The 19,264-nt window shown below is 43.1% G+C and overlaps 1 protein-coding gene across 6 annotated transcripts in view; it reads right to left on the reverse strand.

The window, feature by feature from the left end:
* LOC147702890 (heterogeneous nuclear ribonucleoprotein A/B-like) overlaps positions 1-18,631 on the reverse strand; it is a 30,415-nt gene extending 11,784 nt beyond the window's left edge. Inside the window, exons 1-9 of one of the 6 annotated variants that reach the window (XM_086931480.1) lie at positions 18,586-18,631; positions 17,637-17,818; positions 16,668-16,836; positions 16,428-16,586; positions 15,997-16,128; positions 15,348-15,471; positions 14,930-15,088; positions 14,727-14,808; positions 14,155-14,475 (exon numbers count right to left, since the gene is read on the reverse strand). In XM_086931480.1, the coding sequence (XP_086787606.1) occupies positions 14,741-14,808; positions 14,930-15,088; positions 15,348-15,471; positions 15,997-16,128; positions 16,428-16,586; positions 16,668-16,836; positions 17,637-17,794 (969 nt within the window). In that variant the 5' untranslated portion in view covers positions 17,795-17,818; positions 18,586-18,631 and the 3' untranslated portion in view covers positions 14,155-14,475; positions 14,727-14,740. Of the gene's footprint in view, positions 1-14,154; positions 14,809-14,929; positions 15,089-15,347; positions 15,472-15,996; positions 16,129-16,427; positions 16,587-16,667; positions 16,837-17,597; positions 17,819-18,585 lie in introns of those variants that run through there. The other 5 variants (XM_086931477.1, XM_086931481.1, XM_086931478.1 and 2 more) reach the window with 5 other exon arrangements.
* Positions 18,632-19,264: the final 633 nt, after the last annotated feature.

Below are 19,264 nucleotides of genomic sequence, written 5' to 3' on the forward strand. Positions count from 1 at the left end.
ACCACCATGTGTGGAGCATTGCGCCAAGTTCTCCATTTCTCTTTCAACATACTTCCTGACACTGCCAAACATCGTGTAATCTTGGGGGCGTAAGGTACCACAGTGCAAGTAGTTCGTAAACATTTAGTTGGAGTTGCACACTTTGCCAGATAGACTTCCAAATATAATCTGGGATCTCAGTCCCCAGGTCCCTCCTGCTACATATGTGCGTCTCCTTTGAAGGCTTAGCTCCAAGATATATTTGTAGAGCCATGATAGGCCTTTGAAGTGGATTTTGATGAAGAACTCTTACCTGCACCAGTGTCCATGGACGTTTGCCCGCCCACCCACCCAATGCAAAGCTTGTGCGAGTCTAAAGGCATCCCTTCTAGTGAGCTGAAAATGGTTGATCAAATCTTCCCTGGCCTGGAGCTCCGCATTTCCATAGAAATCTCTCATACCTGGGGAATGTCCTTGGCCCCAGGATCAAAACCGTGCAGGGCAGGGTCATTGGGGTCCAGATTAACCAGCGGGGTTGAGAGGGAATGGGTAGAAAGGATGAAGGAGAGATTGCCAGTATGACAGCACAATATTCATTGAGGAAAGGAGGGTCTAGGAATCCATCAAAGTTGCTGGGAGCCATAACCAGTCCGTAAGTTGGACAGGTTAGTGTACATATGTGAGTGGGCCTAGCACTTGCAATAAGAAAGGGTAGAAAAGAACAAGTTACTTACCTTTGGTAACGCATTGTGTTAGAGACACGATCTAGATGAAAATTCCTTACTTTAGAATCCACCACAGACGCGAGACATGGTGGGGGGGCGGGGGCGGTCAATGGGTGGTATGCAATCTGTTGATTGCTGCAGACTCTGGAGTTTCTCAGGAATGTGGAAAAAATGTTATTATAAAGGTTAGGTTGTGAAAGGGCTTGTGGCAAGAAACCTTTGTAGAACAACCTGGACACTCCTGGTATTTTCAGAAATGTCTGGGTATAGTAGATCTGGCATGAGAGATTTCTCTGGAGGGCAAATGAGCTAGGGTTCAAAATCCAGCCAGCCACAGGTAAAAAATAAAATAAATAACTGATTCTGCTGGGTGAAGTGCAATGTTTCGAGGTTGTATTTCAGGATGTTTTGCATCACAGGCGCTAGGCTCAGCCACACAAGTAGGGTACTATTTATCAGGAGACGTGTGGAAGCACAACAGTAGAACATTTATTAGCAATAGATTTTACTTCATGTCTGACTTCCAAGTGCAAGCTAGCATACAAATAAAAAAAATACATTTCGCAAAGTGCATTGCTAATTCAGAGCCGTGAAAACAACCATTGCTCCTAAACTCAGTATCTTCTGTACATTTCAGAAATACAGGTTTCCTTCACTATATTTTAGCATAGGACGTGCTCAATAAACAGTGAAAAACCATTGAATGGTGCAGCTGTTGGTTTTGGATACCTCAGGTTCTCGGAGAACCTGTATAATCCTCCCCAAGCATAAGTGCAGATGCTTACTACCTCTTAGAAGAAAGCCACAGCTATGGTTACACTTTTGTTTTGTAAAGGCTCCTGAAAGCTGGGAACAGATTCATAGCACAGCAAACCTTCCCATGATGCAGTTTTAAATAAGAAAAAAAACGGTTTTCTTGCAAACGTTTACTCAAATACAAAATCCTAGCACAGGAGTAAATGGATACCATACCAACGGATTTAAAGAATGACTAAACCAGTATTGTGGCAGCCTTAGGAAACGAAGCATCAAAAGTATTCCTAATAATTAGCATTTGATTTCAAGAGTAGGAAAGAGATCAGACCTCAATTGTGCATCGTGGACCAGGGTTCGATTCCCTGGACCAGGGTCAGCGGACTCGATAATTCTCTCGCCTCGGTGCCCACTCTGATCAGCGATCACACTCGGCAACTCTGGGCATTAGCTTGCCTCATCTTCACTAACGGCCCCACCAGACCGCCGGGGATGCCTGGTCTCACCCTGGAGATACCCATTAAGGGACCATCTCTCAGGGAAGCCAGGAAGGGTTTCGCAGCCGTCGAAGCGCCTTGGGACCCTCCGGGTAAGTAGTGCGCTATATAAATGCCTATACATTTACATATATAATCTGGATACATGGGGCATGGACACCGAATGATTGAAGATTTATGGGCTTTCACTTTTTTTACTGTCTGGCTCGACAATCCAGCTGGCTGCATTATCAGTTATTAAAAATATAACTGGAGTAGGCTTTGGCTCCACCCAGAGTATTATTCACAAATTTTTGCTACTGTCTATTCGCAGTATAATTCCACCTTCCTGTAAGAGTTTTTCTTTGAACGCAATTAGAATTTCACATCTGCTAAGTATCACACTGTCACTTAATTGTGTATCTAATATAGGCTTTCTATACAAAAAAAAAAAAAATATTTGATCGGGAAGAAATTTAGGTAACAAAATTGGGTAGTTAACCCATCGGATTGCTAAATTAGCTGGAACACGCTAGCATCAGTGAAACCAATTGGCTTGGCTTTAATCTATTTGTATGCACTCCACAGGGCGCTACATGGGAAAGTTAGTTTAAGACTCCATTAAATATTCAAGTTTTAAATGCAAATTGGGGATTTTCCAAATTTAATTTATTACGATCTATGGTCCCCCAGGTAGGACTAAAAGAAGGTGGATAATCCATTGTTGGCCATTAGCCACTTAGGATTGTAGTTCCCGACCGAGGCAGTTTGAAGTCACAATTTGCTATTCACCCACTATATATCTCATGTTGCTAGTCTTCCTGCCAGAGGTATGGTTTTGGTTGCCAATCAGCCTTTTGTACACAACTCAATTACTTGACCAGCATAATTAACATCTGTCACTATTGCTTCTGAAACCAAGATTCGCCCTGCATCTGATCTACCCAATGCCACACCTGCCCGTATTAGACTAGAATAGTCCAGATTTCAGAATAGATGGGCTTACAGGACAGCAGACAGGTAAGCAATTTTAAATTGCAGCCTCTAAAGTGTCAGCACGGGGTGTTTTAGGAACCGTTGCTGCTTAATTTCGGTATAATTTCCCAGACTAGGACCAATTATTTAGCTACTAATTATGCATCACGAACTATGGCTATACTATGAACAAAAGCGGGGGAAAAAAACATAGCATCAACACTTTAGGGAAAAACTCCATACCATTTAACCATGTGAAGAAATTTCAATTAGCAAAGCATATTAAAAATACAGATTTGTATATGAAATAACAGGGCTTATATTCTAGATACTTTAAAAGACAAAAATGTTAGTAATGATTTCATTCAATCAAATAACTAAAGATATGGATAATAAAAGACCCCTTGATGCTACGGAAAAAGTTGTCATCTTTATACTGAACCCTATAATAGGGAAACCCTGGAGTCACTTATTAAAGTAGAAAGCTGATCAGGTACTGCAGGCCCAAATGAAACCCCAATTAGTATCGAAGCAAAACCCCAAATTCTGATGAATTCTCTTTGCAGCTCTACAAGTGGCATGTTATAAACTCTTGGCACCATATTCTACACACGAGAAATGGTCATCAGCAAATAAGACAATGCAAGGGTTGAGGGCCATGAGAAACTGATTATTTCTAGAGTGAGGTAAGTAATAACTTGTTACCAATATCTTTATCTGGTTTTAAGCCACAATGGAAAGGTGTTTAAGCTTATGCACGGGGGTCACACAAAATCGTATACAACTCTGCTGTATACTTATTTTAGACTATTAAGTGATCGGCTAAGTAGTAAAGTTCTTGTGTATAAAAATTACTGGTACTAAATTCCCATCACTTTAGCGGTCATATAAAAAACAAATATTGACAAAGCCAATAGGCTTCACCTCTGCAAGATGTATTGCTATCAATTGTTTATATTTAAATGTTACACAGCAGTGCGAGTTGCTGTGCTACATAGCTTAAAGAAAGGGGGAAAGGCGATGTGGCCATAACACATCATACAGCTTTTTTTACCTTAAAGTGATGCACGTACAAACAAGTAAAAATAGCTTTTTCCCTATGCTCATTATGCAGTTTATATTCTTGAACATTTGCAGTTACCGGTGTGTCAAAGAGTTGCTAATTTGAACACCCAGCAAGGAGAGGATATGGTGTTCAGGCCAGAGCTGCTGACTTGGAGTTGGGGGGAACCAGTTTCAAGTCCTGTGCCCTCAACATCCTGTGATTCTGGGCAAAGCACACTATTTCCCCGTGTCTGTAAAAATGTTGCCCATGTGTAATCTAACTGTGAATGTAAATTGTTCAAAGTCCTTCCAATCAACTTTGTGCTACATAACACAAACTAGTACTAGCTATGGGGTATAAACAGGGCAGGCTGAGGAAAATGTTGGCTGGAGGAACAGGCCAGCAACGAACAGGGAATGTGCATGCACCAACAGAAAGGAGGTGGTCGTGGTAGGAACGGTCATGCAACAAACAATGCAATTGGCAGAAAGTTTTTTTTTAAATTAGGTTACTAGCATGTGGCCAGTGGGAAGACAGACTGCTAGAAGTGGTACTTGGTCCAAGCTCCACAGCAAGGATTAACCCCTTCGACGCTCATGACGAGCTCAGCTCGTCATGCAGTACACTGGTCGTGGGCTCATGACGAGCTGAGCTCGTCATGAACAATGGGAATAAATCAGAAGTAGCACAGAGGGGAAATTACCGCAGCTGATGGTGTTAAGATGTTAAGCTGAGCAGGAAGCAGTACTGAACAGGAAGAAATGAAAGTGACAAAGCCAATCAGTGGTAAGTAAAGCTAAGTAATGGGCAGGCTCTAAACCCCTTCCTTTGTAGGAAAAACCTAAACAATGAAAGGTGATCTGCAGCTCAGACCATCTGCTTCTTTCCAAAGCAGATAAACATTTAAAACAAATGTCTCCTACAAAAATGTAGCGCTCTAGTGCATAGTAACTACAAATCCACGTTATACACAAGAAAGCCAACCTGTAAAGACTCCGTTTAAGTCGGCTTAAACAATTTGCAAACCTCGCAATACCAACTTGGGCCCATTGGGCTTGCCCAGCTATCTCCATCTCCGAACAGAATCGGACCTCAAAACAGGCTGTGCAGCCAGATAATCTTGCCAACAGATGGTATTGTATTGTAATTGCATTTATATGGCGCTTACTACCCCCGACGAGGCGTCGAAGCGCTTTTTTGTCGGGTAGCGCGCTACTACGGGACCCATAGAGGATTAGTGTTGTATAAGTATGGTGAAACATGCAAGTACATAAGTGGTGTATAGGTTAGTCAGTTATTTGGATATGGAATGATACCAGAAGGATAGAGGACAACGGTTTGTATTTATGTATCGCTTGTTGACGCACGCTATTCCGGAAGCCCATAAAGAATTAGTGGTGAATTAGGAGGTAATTTCAGTGGTGGATATTAGTCAGTTACTTGTAGTGAGAAGGATAGCAGAGGGATAAAAGGGGAAGAAAGATTAGCATTCATATAGCACTTGTTACCCCTGATGGGTGTTGTAGCGCTTTTCTGGCGAGTAGCACGTCACCCCGGGACCCATAAAGCAGGGGTCTCCAAACCGGTCCTGGAGGGCCGGATCCATGCCAGATTTTTTGGATATCCCCATTGAGAGACATGTAGTAATTTTAAAAATATGGCATGGACCCGGCCCTCCAGGACAGGTTTGGAGACCCCTGCCATAAAGGATTTGTGTTTAAAATTAGTATAGTATAAATATGAAATAATTTGAGTAGTCTGTTATTCAGTTATTTGGGCAGTATATTAGTATAGTTGAATATGGAATTTGAGAGGTGAACATGTTAGTCTGGTAATTTTGATTGAAAAGGATAGTGGAGGGATAAAAGAGTGAAAGATTTTTTTTAGGTCTTAGCAGTAGGAAGAGAAATGAGAACAAGCATTTACAAAGCACCCAAAGACAATATGCTTCTGAACTCAACGATCAGAAGCACCCAATCCTGGCTTGCCGATAACCACCTCAAACTCGATGCTCTGAAAACTGATCTCACCTCCCGCGAAAATCTCTACCACTCAAACTTGGCTTAAGCACCTAACTGCACTCAATGTCCAACCGACCATCGTGGATTCAGCAAAATCTTTAGGCATAACACTTGACGCCAATCTCAACATGCAGCAGCATATCAGCAAGGCAACTAAGGGAGCGAACTTCCAAATAAATACCTTCAGGAAACTTAAACCCTTCCTCCCAACCAGACTTCCAAACTGCAGTACAAGCACTAGTCATCCCTCGCATAGACTACAGCAGCATCGCCCTCTGCGGACTCCCCCTAACTACAACTGCACCCCTTAGAGCTTCGCTAAACGCGGCAGCAAGACTCATCACTGGATCTAAAAAAACTCACATATTTCCCCCGACTTTAAATCCCTGAACTGGCTGCCTTTTGAAGCCAGAATACATCTGAAAATTGCCTGCATGACACACAAGGCTGTACACCTGAACTCACCCAGCTACCTCACTCAGAAGCTGACAATTTCTGGCGGCTCCAGAACCACTAGAAGCACAAACAATCTTCTGCTGAAGCCTCGAAGATTCGGAAGGAAAAAAACAACAAACACTCCTTCTCAGGAATGGCACCCAGGATCTGGAACTCACTCCCTCCTGAAACCAGGCTCATCTCCACTCCTCTTTTTAAGAAAGAAGTAAAAGCTATCCTCATGGCTAAATACACTTGAACTATTACTTTGGACTTTTAAGACTCTGCGCCAATCTGTACTACTGGTTTGATCTCTTTGCTTATTTGTATTACTTGTTTTATCAACTTACCTGACGGTCTATGCTCCCTCTTATTTGATGTACCTACCCTACCACTCACTTATTACCTACAATTACGCTATGCCCAAATGCCAGTTATGCACTCTCCTGTTCTTACCCCTTGTCTTTGTAAAGCGCTCTGATATCTGCAAAGATCTTGTTCACGCTATATCAAACTTTCAAAATAAATGGTCTAGGCATTATTAAAAAGGTAGAGCTATTGCCTATTCTTTTTTTTTAAATCATAAATAAATAGTATTGTCTTTTTAATTGGCAATAGCTTAGTTAAATCAATGGCATTGTCATTTACAATGCCAATAGCTTAATCTTTTGCATATGCATGACTTATTGAATTTACACAGAGCCACACATATACAGAGCCACCTAGACAGAGTTTTTCCACATAGTCACCTACACACACAGAGCCACCCATTCCTACAGAGCCACATACATAAACAGGAACAGGCCACACAAATGACAAGTTATGCTAGTATGAATCATCATGGGCCTTCAGTGCATTCTCAGCCAGAGGTACTCCAGTTGACAAGTGGTACACATGCCTGCAAATACATACAGGGAGGGGGTGGGGGGGGAACAAAACAGCACCTGTATGGAGGCTTTGCATATCATAGAAACGAACTGTAAAAGACGGCTGGGCCCTGCCAAGCATCCATGCCCACCATATGAGAAAGTTGGAGGGTGCCAATGTAGAAAGTGCCCCTTTTTGCCTGATCAGATAGTTTTGACACAAGTGCACTGGATTCCTGCTTTCAAGGTTCCCAGTGCCAGATCTATGGTCCTAAAACTGCAAACATTTCCCAAATTGGCAATAAAATTTAATTAAAGTCGTGTTGACGTTTCGACCCAACTTAGGCGGTGAGGGTAATTAAGAGCCTCTGCATGCAGGGCTTCATCAGAACAGGGAAAATGATGAACAGTATTAGTTGCCTGACCAGGTAAACCAAGCTTCTACTATGGCCATCATCTGTGGTGTGTATCCCGAGAAATGGGAGATCGCCTGACTGGCAAAAAAGATTGTCCCTTTGGTCCTTATTATTCTTGAGAGCAGGGTCTTCATTATGCATCCTGCAGTAATCTAGAGCGGATGGCGTGGCACGCAAACAAATTGCCAAATGATCCTGATATATGGGGGCGTTTGGGGCAAAGGAAGTTGGCTGCAGTTCTAGTGAAGACCCTTCTCAGGATTAACGGGGACCAGAGTGAAGAAATCTTTAAGTCAGGTGATCTCATGCTGGTGGGGTGACAACCTGTACTGCAGGCATGGCACATGTGGTTTAGCATATTGTCTTCGCTTTTCTATGCACCATGGCATGCAGTTTGCATGATGGTGTTGAAGGGTCCCGTAGAGTAGCACAATACATGTTGCAGCACTTACTCTTTAGCCCCCTTGTTCTAGGTACTTGGGGTACCACTTACTAGGAACTTAGGGTGTGTTGTAAAGATATTGGTCATCCCCGAGAATGGACAAAGCATAAAAAAAATAGCATCATCCTGATAAAAGGACTTTTAAAAGGTATAATTGTTTTGTAGTCGGGCCACAAAATACTGGGTTACCCTTCAGAATCATGGTGACCAGTAGTCTTTGTGCAAAGGTTCCCTTTTCTACTCACCTCACCTATGAGCACGATTCCTCGCACTTATCACTAGAGCAACCATCTATAGATCTCTTTCCATGTCGTATTGAATGTTTTTTATAGCAAAATTACAAAAAGGATTCTTCGCCACTGAATTTCAGATATTGCATCTCCTTTTCTGGTGTACCATAGAGTAGGACTTCGTGAATTAACTTCATAATGTATTCCGTCTTTGGTTTGTCCAGAGGTACGTCAGGACCAACTGTTTCCACCACATTGCACCCCAGTCCTTTTGATGTTTTCTGGGCTACCCCATTAGTTTGTAATGGTACTTGACGAATTAGCAGTTGCACTATTAAACCAAATAATCTTCAAAACCCTATGGCCAAAGCAATTTTAAAAGTGGTGCAAGCGCAGTTACGACTGGACATCAAGCTTACCCTGGAAAGCTTTCAATAGGCCTAGACAACACAGTAAAAGCTGTAGGAATTTAAGTTAGTCAGATCTGTCTTAACTGTAACCTTTATTCATTTGTAAATACATTGTGCTTTTATGGATGTTTCTCTTTACAACCGACTAAAGCTTGATTTGATTTTAATTGATTTTTTAAGTTGCCTAATTATATGCAACGGCCATTACAGCCTCAACAGTAAAGTTGAAACACAAGGCATCATTCATAAAGTATCACTGAAGGAGTATGCAGTTCAATTAGGGTAGGGGGAAGGAGCCTAGGTTGGTGAACACCCTTACTCAGTAGTGGAGTGTGGGTGTCTCCCAATTTGGGAAGTGGGGCCCTCAAACACCCATTTGGGTGGCATGCTTCATCATGGGGCCTGCTCCCTGTCAGACCGGCGCTGCAATGGCCGACAGGGACTCTATGAGGGGCTCGTTGTCAGATCTTTAACCCAAGCTGTATATGTAAAGTGCGTGCGAGGGGACTAGTTGTAGATGCGAGGAGAAATAAAATGAGGCAAGACACTGTTCAAAGTGTCAGAGGCGTTTAAGTGAGAAGTCCTAGTCAGCATGTTTCACGCCCTGTGTGTAAATCCCTCTGCAATTCAGGACCTATCTTGATGCACAGGTGGTTGTTATGGAAAATAAACAAACTGATGACCTTTCAATGAGGTATAATACAAATCATTTCAAGCAACCGACTGAAGGTCTATCTAGAGACTAACAATGAAAGCATAGCATAATGTCAATATAGCTCCCGCCACCTCTCGCAAAAAAAAAAAATGAAACATGTGCTGGCCCTGTGCAGAGCAGCAGACTTAGGAAAATATTCAGCATGCCCCATATGAGCACATTATAAACTCATGTGACATTAAAGAAACAGCCCTCCTTGCAACTAGCCTTCTAGACTAGACAGTTAATACTTAGCACCAGTTTAATGGTCCTGGCGATACACGAGAACCAATACTATTGGCCAAATAACTGGTCTATTAGTAAGTATGGCAGAGAAAATGCTCCAGCTTTTACATTGTGGCCCAGAATTGCTGAGGCAGATTCTCTCAGCCCATGGAATTTCATCCTGCTAAGAGGCCTTTGAAACCAACCGGTGAATTAAATGTATTCACTGAATATGGCTACGAAATACCTGGAAAAGAGGGGAAAAGATTACAGCATTCTTAAAATCCTGAAACAGCTGGAGAAAGTTGTGGCTTGTGTCTCCATTGAGGTTATAATCCAGCCATATCAAACGTTCACTGCTACTTTAGGGGCCAGGCTGTGCAGGCCATTCCTGGGACATATGGGGGTTAAAATTATTTGGTGTCTGCTCGGTTGTTACTTTTGAGCTTCAACACGAGTCGGCTACACTACAGACAAGACAGTGTTTGCCATCAGGCATGAGACCACCATCTGGCGTCTGCATAGGACACCAGTGAGATGCCCCAACAAAATGTCAGCCAATGGGCACATGTAAAAGTATAACGTGGGGCTAAGAAAACCTAGGGACAGATATGCAAGCTTAGCACGGATCTGTTCTCAAAAACGAGCTGATCAACTCAGGAGCAAGACCAGTTCTAATCTTACTCCAAACCTCACTGCATAGCACCCACTGAATCAAAAGACAATGCTACATGGTCATCCTTTGACACCTATTCTGAAGAAATTGGCAAATTGCTCAGCACCTTGAAACCATCCAATCACCTCCCTCCCTGCTAACGCTGTCAAAGACTTCACCCCATTGTTCCTTCCACTCTGGACTAAAATTAACAGCTCACTTCAACAAGGAACCATCCCTGACTCCCTCAAAGTTGGACAAGTCACACCTTTACTGAAGAAACCTACAGCCGACCCATCTGATCTAAACAACTACCGTCCCATTACCAATATTCCCACTCTAGCAAAACTCCTGGAAAAATGCGCACAACTACAATTGACTAAACACATTGATCAGTTTGATCTCCTCAACCCTCAATCAGGCTTCTGAGCAGGACACAGTACAGAAACTGCTATGACTCGCATAATTGACGATGCCCTTCAAATCCTAGATCAAAATGATACCTGCCTCCTCATACTTCTCTCCTCAGCAGACAGTTAAACATTAGAATTTACTCGAACTTTTAAACACAAGAATGGGTCTATCTGGGACTGCTCTCAAGTGGTTCACTTCCTTTCTGCACAACAGGACGCAAAAATTTAAGAACCAGATGTCCACCAATACCTGTATCGTTAAGCGTCCCCCAAGGATCCTCCCTATCCCTAACTTTGTTCAACCTAGTTATGGAACCTCTCACCACCTTACAAGCATCCAATGTACTTTTTCACATGTACGCCGATGACACCCAACTATCTCAAATTACAATCCCCCAAAGACATTGTACTCCTGAACTCAACGATCAGAAGCACCCAATCCTGGCTTGCCGATAATCATCCCAAACTCAATGCTCTGAAAACAGTTCCTTCTGATCTCACCTCCCACGAAGATCTACCACCCAAATTTGGCTTAAACACCTAACTGCACTCAATGTCCAACCCACCATCGTGGACTCCGCAAAATCTTTAGGCATAACACTCGACACCAACCTCAACATGCAGCAACATATCAGCAAGGCAACTAAAGGAGCGAACTACCAAATCAATACCATGGGGAAACTTAAAACCCTTCCTCCCAGCCAAAGACTTCCCAACTGCAGCACAAGCACTAGTCCTCCCTCGAATAGAATACGGCAGCATCGCCCTCTGCAGGCTCCCCTTTAACTACCACTGCACCCCTAAGAGCTTCTCTAAACGCTGCAGCGAGACTCATCACTGGGTCAAAAAAACACTTGCATATCACCCCAGACTTGAAATCTCTGAACTGGCTGCCTTTTGAAGCCAGAATACATCTGAAAATCGCTTGCATGACACAAGGCTGTACACTTTAGCTCACCCGGTTACCTCACCCAGAAGCTGACAATCTCTGGTGGTTCTAGAAACACTAGAGGCACAAACAATCTCCTGCTAAAACCTCGAAGATTCCGGAAGGAAAAAAACTTATAAATGCTCCTTCTCAGGAATGGCACCCAGGATCTGGAACTAGACTCATCTCCTCCTTCGCACTTCTTAAGAAAGTAGTAAAAGCTATCCTCATAGCTAAATACACTTCATCTATTAACGTGCATTCTTAAAGTCTCTGCACCGATCTGTATTATCTGTTCGATCCCTTCGATGATTCGTATTACTTGTATTATTGACTTACCTGACTGTCTGTGCTCACACCTACTTTTATTACTTCCATTATTGATGTACCTGTTTTACTATGCTCCTCCATGTACCTACCCCACCTCACTTATTACCTACAACTACGCTATACCTAATGGCCTGTTATTCACTGTTTGTATTCCCCACTTTGTGAAGCGCCGATATCTGCAAAGATCTTGTTCGCACTATATAAAACTTTCAAAATAAAATAAATCCTAATAAGGGGCCTGTGGTCAGTGTCGGGGGTCTAGTCTAGGAGGATGATAACTAATGTTCTATTTTTGCATGAGGGGGTATCCGTGCTATGCTGGAGCTAAAACCTTGGCTGGGTAAGGTGTAGTTGTCCCCCAAGAAGTCTGAAAGGTGCACTATGTTTTTCCATCATACTCGGTCCTGGAAGAGATGGGCCAAAATGTTTGCGAGCAGCCAGGGTAATTGCCTTTGTATAGGTTTTGCAGAGTTTGGCTTGCACCATAGCATGCTTCCACTCTCCAGGAACATGTATTTCTCTTTTTCGATATGTTTCCCTTTAAAGAAAACTGGGAATAGTATTGGCTGCTTTTAGAAGAACGAAGGAGAAGCAGGGTCAAGTGAAAAGCCAGATTTGAACTTATGAAAAGTCAGCCAAAGCGGTCTACGCGACATAAGGAAATTCCAGAAGTCTAGGTGTACAGACTCCTGCTCATGTCTCCTCCAGCGTTCTGAAATGTTGCATAATGTCCTACATTTTCCTTTCTGGTAGAAAGGAGACAGGTCATTGCTGCTCACAGAGGGACTCAAGCGTAAAGCCACAAACTCCTATTGAGTTTGTGATTCTAAAAACTACAAAGGGGAGTTGGCAGCCTTCAAGATTTTAAGTTTCATAGTAAGCTATGAAACATGAAATTACGAATCCTACAGCCTTCACTGTCAATATTTGTATCAAAGCTAGCACATTTCTCTATTGTCTTTCTGAAATTTTACATTGAGGCTGGTGGAGGTGTAGCCAGAGGCAGATTGTTTTTACCTTTCCTGGTTCGAACAGAAATTGAATAATCTGGTCAAGAGAACACTGGATCCATATTAGAGCGAGCAATTAGGGAGGGGGTGGCACGCACAAGCTCTGGGTTTGACTGAAGTCGGCACCCCATTCAGCTTAGACCAGCTTCGATACTTCCAGTGTAGAAGCAAGAATGTTAGGCATTACAAGGAAAATTGGGGCCAATAAGTATATTTATACCATTGAGTTTGTGAAACTAGGGTCAAGCATATTACCGTTTAATAGCGCCAAGAAACCGTCCGGTGAACGCAGCGCTCTACAAATCCTTTTTACATTACAATGGGCGGGGCCAGGTTTCCTCTGGTTGATCTGAAGAACACGGTCGCGTGCAGTAGCCCTAGGGCTTGAGCGTTAAGGTGGGGAATCGGAAATGTGCATATTAAGAACACCGAGAAAACAGTCTAATTTACTGCTAGGCTAGTAATTTCAGGGGCAATCTGAATAAAGCAACCAAGAGGATACGCCGGAAAAAAAAAAAAAAAAAAGACAGTAGGATCGAGAAAGTACAATCTGGCAGCTGTAGAGGTAGAGTCCCTGAAAAATATTCCTACACCATCTCCTTCCGGTCATGTCGGATAATGTAGTACCCGCCACCCTCGTTTGCCTATGCAGTAGTATCATCGAGGTACAGCCTGTTGGCCAACTGGCCTAGATCCATTATGGAGCATGGTGTGTCAAGCTCATGAAGGGGGAGAACGCGATTGAATGATTAGGCATCACACTATACAACCGGTGCTCAGCATAGCCAATATGGTGTTTTTGCAGTTTACTAGGATGTCGAATGGTAAAGAGGCCGATTTAGTCTTGGCAATCACAGACTTATTGAAAACTGAGTCCTTCCTGGACAAGAATGGCATATTTCTGTTTATTAGGACAACTGCCGGGAGCATGAACGACATTTGACATAAGGTAACTATGGAAAGTCAGAGCCCTCCGGCAGTTAAATAATCATACATGTAGCTGTTAGGCACCATAACATTAATACAATTCAACTATATTTAATACAATTCAACTATATATAACACAATCTATTGTAAGTGCATAATATTCTACTATTTAAATTGACCACCACAAAAGACAACAAAAGTACTCAAATTCTTTTATTTCAAAAGCTAGGATAGCTTCCATATCCATGTTATGGTGAATCAGAACACATGTAAAATACCTTACAATACATTAGATTCCAAAAGGTACCAAAAAGTACAGTAAAATTAACACTTCCGTTACAGGAAATGTATGACACAAAACAATACAAAATAAAAAGGTGGAAAAGTGACACTGGTTCCCTAAGATGCATGTCATTCTGTACAACTGGAGTAATGCAGAGTCCATACTTCACTCCAAGAGGCAGTCCCTAGATGAAGAGCTGCAGCTTTAAGCAGACCCTCAAATCAGTTTCAGTTTAACCTATTAATAAAATCATTAATTAATATCTTCCTTGCAAGACTGGCATTACACACACACCTAAGACAAGTAGAGCTTTTTTTTAACACTTAAAAATGTTTCCAGGGGCGTTTTTACAATGATACTTGCTTTTTTTCTTTTCAACAGGCCATAAAATTTGTAGAAACTTTATTTTGGTACATAATCTTGTTATCCAGAATAGTCGTTTACAAAACCTGTGCAGTCTCTGAAATACTGTGCATGCCACTGCATACCTGAAAAAGTTTGTTCAATATGGCTTGTAGTTACTCTGACTGCCACGCCTTGGAGCCTTTCCATAGCTTGCACTGCCCTGACCTACAGGGAAGAGAATACATTGCATTACATTGCCAGGTGGAGTTGGCTAGGCAAGACTAATTTCATCCAATACAATCATGGGATAGACAAATCTAATTTCGGCTAAACCAACTTTACTTACTGTAATCATATCCTGGTCCATATCCATAATACCCATATCCAGTATAGTCATATCCTCCATATCCACCATAACCTTGCTGCCCATAGCCACCATATCCTTGACTCCCATAGCCCTGGTTCCAATAGTTGTTGTAACCTTGATTCCAATTTTGGCTCTGTGCTATAAAAAGAAATCCACAAACGGCTATTTTAGTACAAAACAGACCAGGCTATTAAAATAACACGAACTCTATACATCTTTCTAGGATAAACCCGTTTCACACTTTGTGCCATTTGTACTGTTGGGCTAGGTCAACGTAATTGCCAACCACCAATCGGTACATGGCCCTCTAGCCCTAGAATTAGAGGGGTTACTAGTTTAATTCTTGGAACAGATAAAAAAAAAAGCTTTCACTTCACTTGTTATACACTCCACTCACCTCCACCTCCTCTTCCACCTCGTCCTCTTCCTCCAAACCCGCCACCGCTTCCACCACCGCCTCTGCCACCACCGAACTGCTGCTGCTGGTAAACTTCTTTCGGCTGCGCTACCTTAATTTCGCACTGAAAAACAAATAATGCAAAAGTTATTGTTTCCCAGTCGTATTTCACTCCATCTGTTCAGGCCAGACACCCGCGATACGATTGTATTAACAGGTTTATACTATTAAAAACCGTGGGCAACTAGTAGTAAAGTCAAAACGAACATCCGGGTCTAAGGCAAACGCTTTCGATATCCTCATCTGAACCAGTTCATAAAATGACTTGTGTGCTTGCCTTAATGTGGAAGAGGCCAATGATTGAGATAGGGAGGGGGTGAGTCTACACATGCTAATCTGGTTGCTTTTTCAATACCACAGAACTAAAATGATCACCAATACAGAAGCGGGGTTTACTCCATATTTCACAAAGGCGGCGTTTTTAAGAGGCATAAAAATTGAAGCGACAGTATAAGCTGCGAGAATCGGGTGCGCTTAAATCAGGTCTCTAAAGCATTGACCTCTTCACACAACAAAGGTGGTTATTTGCATGTAATAACCACATGGACCAATCGGTAAGCGACCATAAAGTTGAAAAGTAGCTTAGTACCTTGCTACCGCTAACATTGTGGAATTTTTTTTCCATTATCTTCTTCACTGGCTCTTCATCTTTGAACGTGATGAAAACAAATCCCCTCCTTTTGTTGGTTTTCGGATCCATTGGGAGCTCAATTGCTTCAATCTGTAAGGGAACAAAACGACAGGTAGTCGCATCATTTAAGATTAAACCATTCTTAATGACAGCTTTCTTGCTCCCGCCAAGCTTCCATAGCGTGACTGTAGGGGGGATGCTACAGAGTACCTGTAGCACACTAGTTCGGTGGTGATAGGGAGTCGAGGACTAGCAAACGGATAGGCTGCAGGACAAAGGTGTATGTGTGGCGGTGGTCTCGGGTGCAAGAAATTCGTGCAAAATAGTGGTTAGTGGGCTTATAAAAATGCCGTTTGTCGCAATTTTCTCAAGTACTGCCGCATACACACCTCTCCAAAGTCACCAAAATATTCCCTGATCTTTTCTTCTGTTGCTTCCGGGTTGAGTCCACCAACAAAAATTTTCTTAACTGGATCTTTTTTCATTGCCATCGCCTTTTTGGGATCGATCACTCGCCCATCTAACCTGTGTTCCTTCTGTTCCAATACCTAACAAATTACAAGCGTGTTAAAAATGATACAACTGCGATAAAAACCACACACCACTATCTATAAATAAGCGCAACTGACCTTGTCTACACTTGTAGCTTCTTTAAATAGAATAAAGCCAAATCCCCTTGATCTTCCTGTGTTAGGGTCCATTTTGATGGTGCAATCCACTACTTCACCGAATTTTGTAAAATAGTCTTTCAGGTCTTTCTTACTTGTGTCCCAACTCAGTCCACCGACAAACATTTTCCTGAAATTGCAAAACAAAAAGCACGTTGACCCTCGCTTATCAAGTTGTTAGAATGATGGGGAACCTACTGTACCTGGTCAGCTCTCGATTTCCAGAGGACATCTGTTCAGAAAACGATTAACAGTAAACATACAAATTGATTGACGGAGGCTACAGTTCTCTTCCACAGTACGCCGGACAAAGCAATTTACAAATCAAATCTCATGCCCGCTTGCAATGGATAAAAGCACAAATTAAACAAGCGTGCATTAAGCTTAACGCGTAACTAAGGTGCATGTAAAGGCCATCATAAACGATTAACTGCAAACTGGGCACAGAATAGTGCAACCAGGAACAATGCAACTTAAAACCGAAAATCTAGTATAAGCAGTTCGGATTGATTAATTTACATTTCGAAGCCTCGTCAGCTAGTAAGCGATATATAAAACAGTTCAAACATTATGGTATGAGCTACTTCAATAGCCAGAATTACGCTTTGCATCGACCAGGCCAGTATACTCATATCGGTATTAATTGGTGAAGAGCACATAACCGATCGGGCAATTTACACAACATACAGAAAACGGTCAGATTACACCCATCAACCTCCCCCCAAAACTAAATTTAGACGACAAAGCTACAATGCCCGATCCGTTTTCTGCCCTTCCCCCAATCACCACATGGCGCCAACAAAAGACTGAACAAAGGAGGCGCTGCCTGGCATTATCACCCGCCGCCCTCGCAAGCACCCAATGAAAGGTAATAAAAAAAAGTCCACTTACATTCCGTTCATTAAAGGAGAAGAAATATCAGCTACGCACCCTGCGTCCTCATCGCTCTTGGTGGCGCTAGCCGTATCGGTTTCTTCGGGCATTTGATCGACCTCCACGCCGTCAATCGGCTGCTCTGCAGCCTCGGCTTCTGCCGCTTCGTGACCGTTCTCGGTGGTCTCAGTTGGTTTTTGCTCCGAATCAGACATGTTTGGGAAGCGGGCGAAGAACACCTAGAAAATGGCAAAATATAAAATGTTATATAAACTGCGGCTGTTGGTAACCCGTACGCCTGCAAAACAGCAATTCGTGGCATGAGAAAGCAATTCGGGAAGTCTGTAGGAGCATCGCAGGGCCTAGAGTGAGGCCTAGCAAACGGGAATAACTTGAGAAGCATGCCCGACAAGGCCCAAAAATGAAGGTGGGCGGGTAGAACGAAGGGAGGGGGACTTAGAACCCCGACTGTGTGGCCATTACGTGTGGGCTCTCCCCTCAGTCGATTAACGTCTGAGGGGAGGGGGGGGGGGGGTGCGCCAAACAGGCGGAGCGGGTATAGCGTAGGCCACTAAAAGGCCCCAAAATAAACACGCGGAGAGCTCGGGCTCAGCGCCCGAGACCACCACACCTGGCAAGGATACGCAATAGCCTCGGAGCTGAGCTTTGAGGAACAAAACAGCTCAGCACCCAAAACACGCGCCTTAAACAGAACAGATTAACCCCAGTGCTGAGCGCAGATTGGGCATGACCAACAAAATCTACCCACCGCCACCCCCCCCACTACACAAAGAATCTTAAATCAATGCGCCGTGGATGTTCATGACGCAGATGTTAGTATTAAACATTCTATAATTTAAAAGCAGCATCGCTTGCGTACTAACGCAAACCGGAAGACCGAGTTCCACCATAAACACCAACAAGCGCAGCTCCTGGAGCAGCGTAAAGATATAAACACATCAAGAATATTAAAACAGCAAGCTGGAAATACGCCGGTTTTGCTTACACGAGACGCCACGAACGATGAATTTCCTTCAAGATGGACTCTCCCCGACAATGCCAACTCGTGTGCGCCTTTATAAGAGAACCTCGGCCGCAGACACTCGGTAACAAGACAGCCTATCATTGGATGTGACTGTTTTATAAAAGAAGGTGGCTAGCCAGTGGCTACCATGGGCTGTCCATCAGTTAGAAGGGCGCTCATGAATGGGTACTGCCACAGTCGGCCCCACCCATCGAAGGCCGCAGAGGCGGCCCCTACTGATGATGACGCCCTTTACCGACGCGGTCGTAATATGAGAGCCGTGCCTTACCTTCAACCGACATCACGTAGCGCCGCGGCCATTTTGAGACTTAATTTTGAGTGTTTCAAATGGGAGCCTTGAGACACCCCCCCCCTGCTCAAAGGCAGAGGCCTGAATATGTTAGAGAAATAATCACTGCTGTATGATATGGATCCGGTTCGTTAATACACGACCAAACCTGAGATCGCGTTATGTTAAGCGTGGTCCTCCATTTTCTTTGGAAACTGTCCGTAGTATTGGTGCATCCTATTGTCCCAAACTTAAATTATCCCGTTTCAATATGGCGGCTATGACGTCGGTGTTACTTTGCCTTATTATTAGTGAAGGGGGAGGGTAAGTCCTCATCTTTGCAGTACCTACCATAAAACCCACTTTTTAGGA

This window comes from Lissotriton vulgaris, chromosome 7 (genome assembly GCF_964263255.1).
Source record: "Lissotriton vulgaris chromosome 7, aLisVul1.2, whole genome shotgun sequence".
NCBI classification, from domain to species: domain Eukaryota; kingdom Metazoa; phylum Chordata; class Amphibia; order Caudata; family Salamandridae; genus Lissotriton; species Lissotriton vulgaris.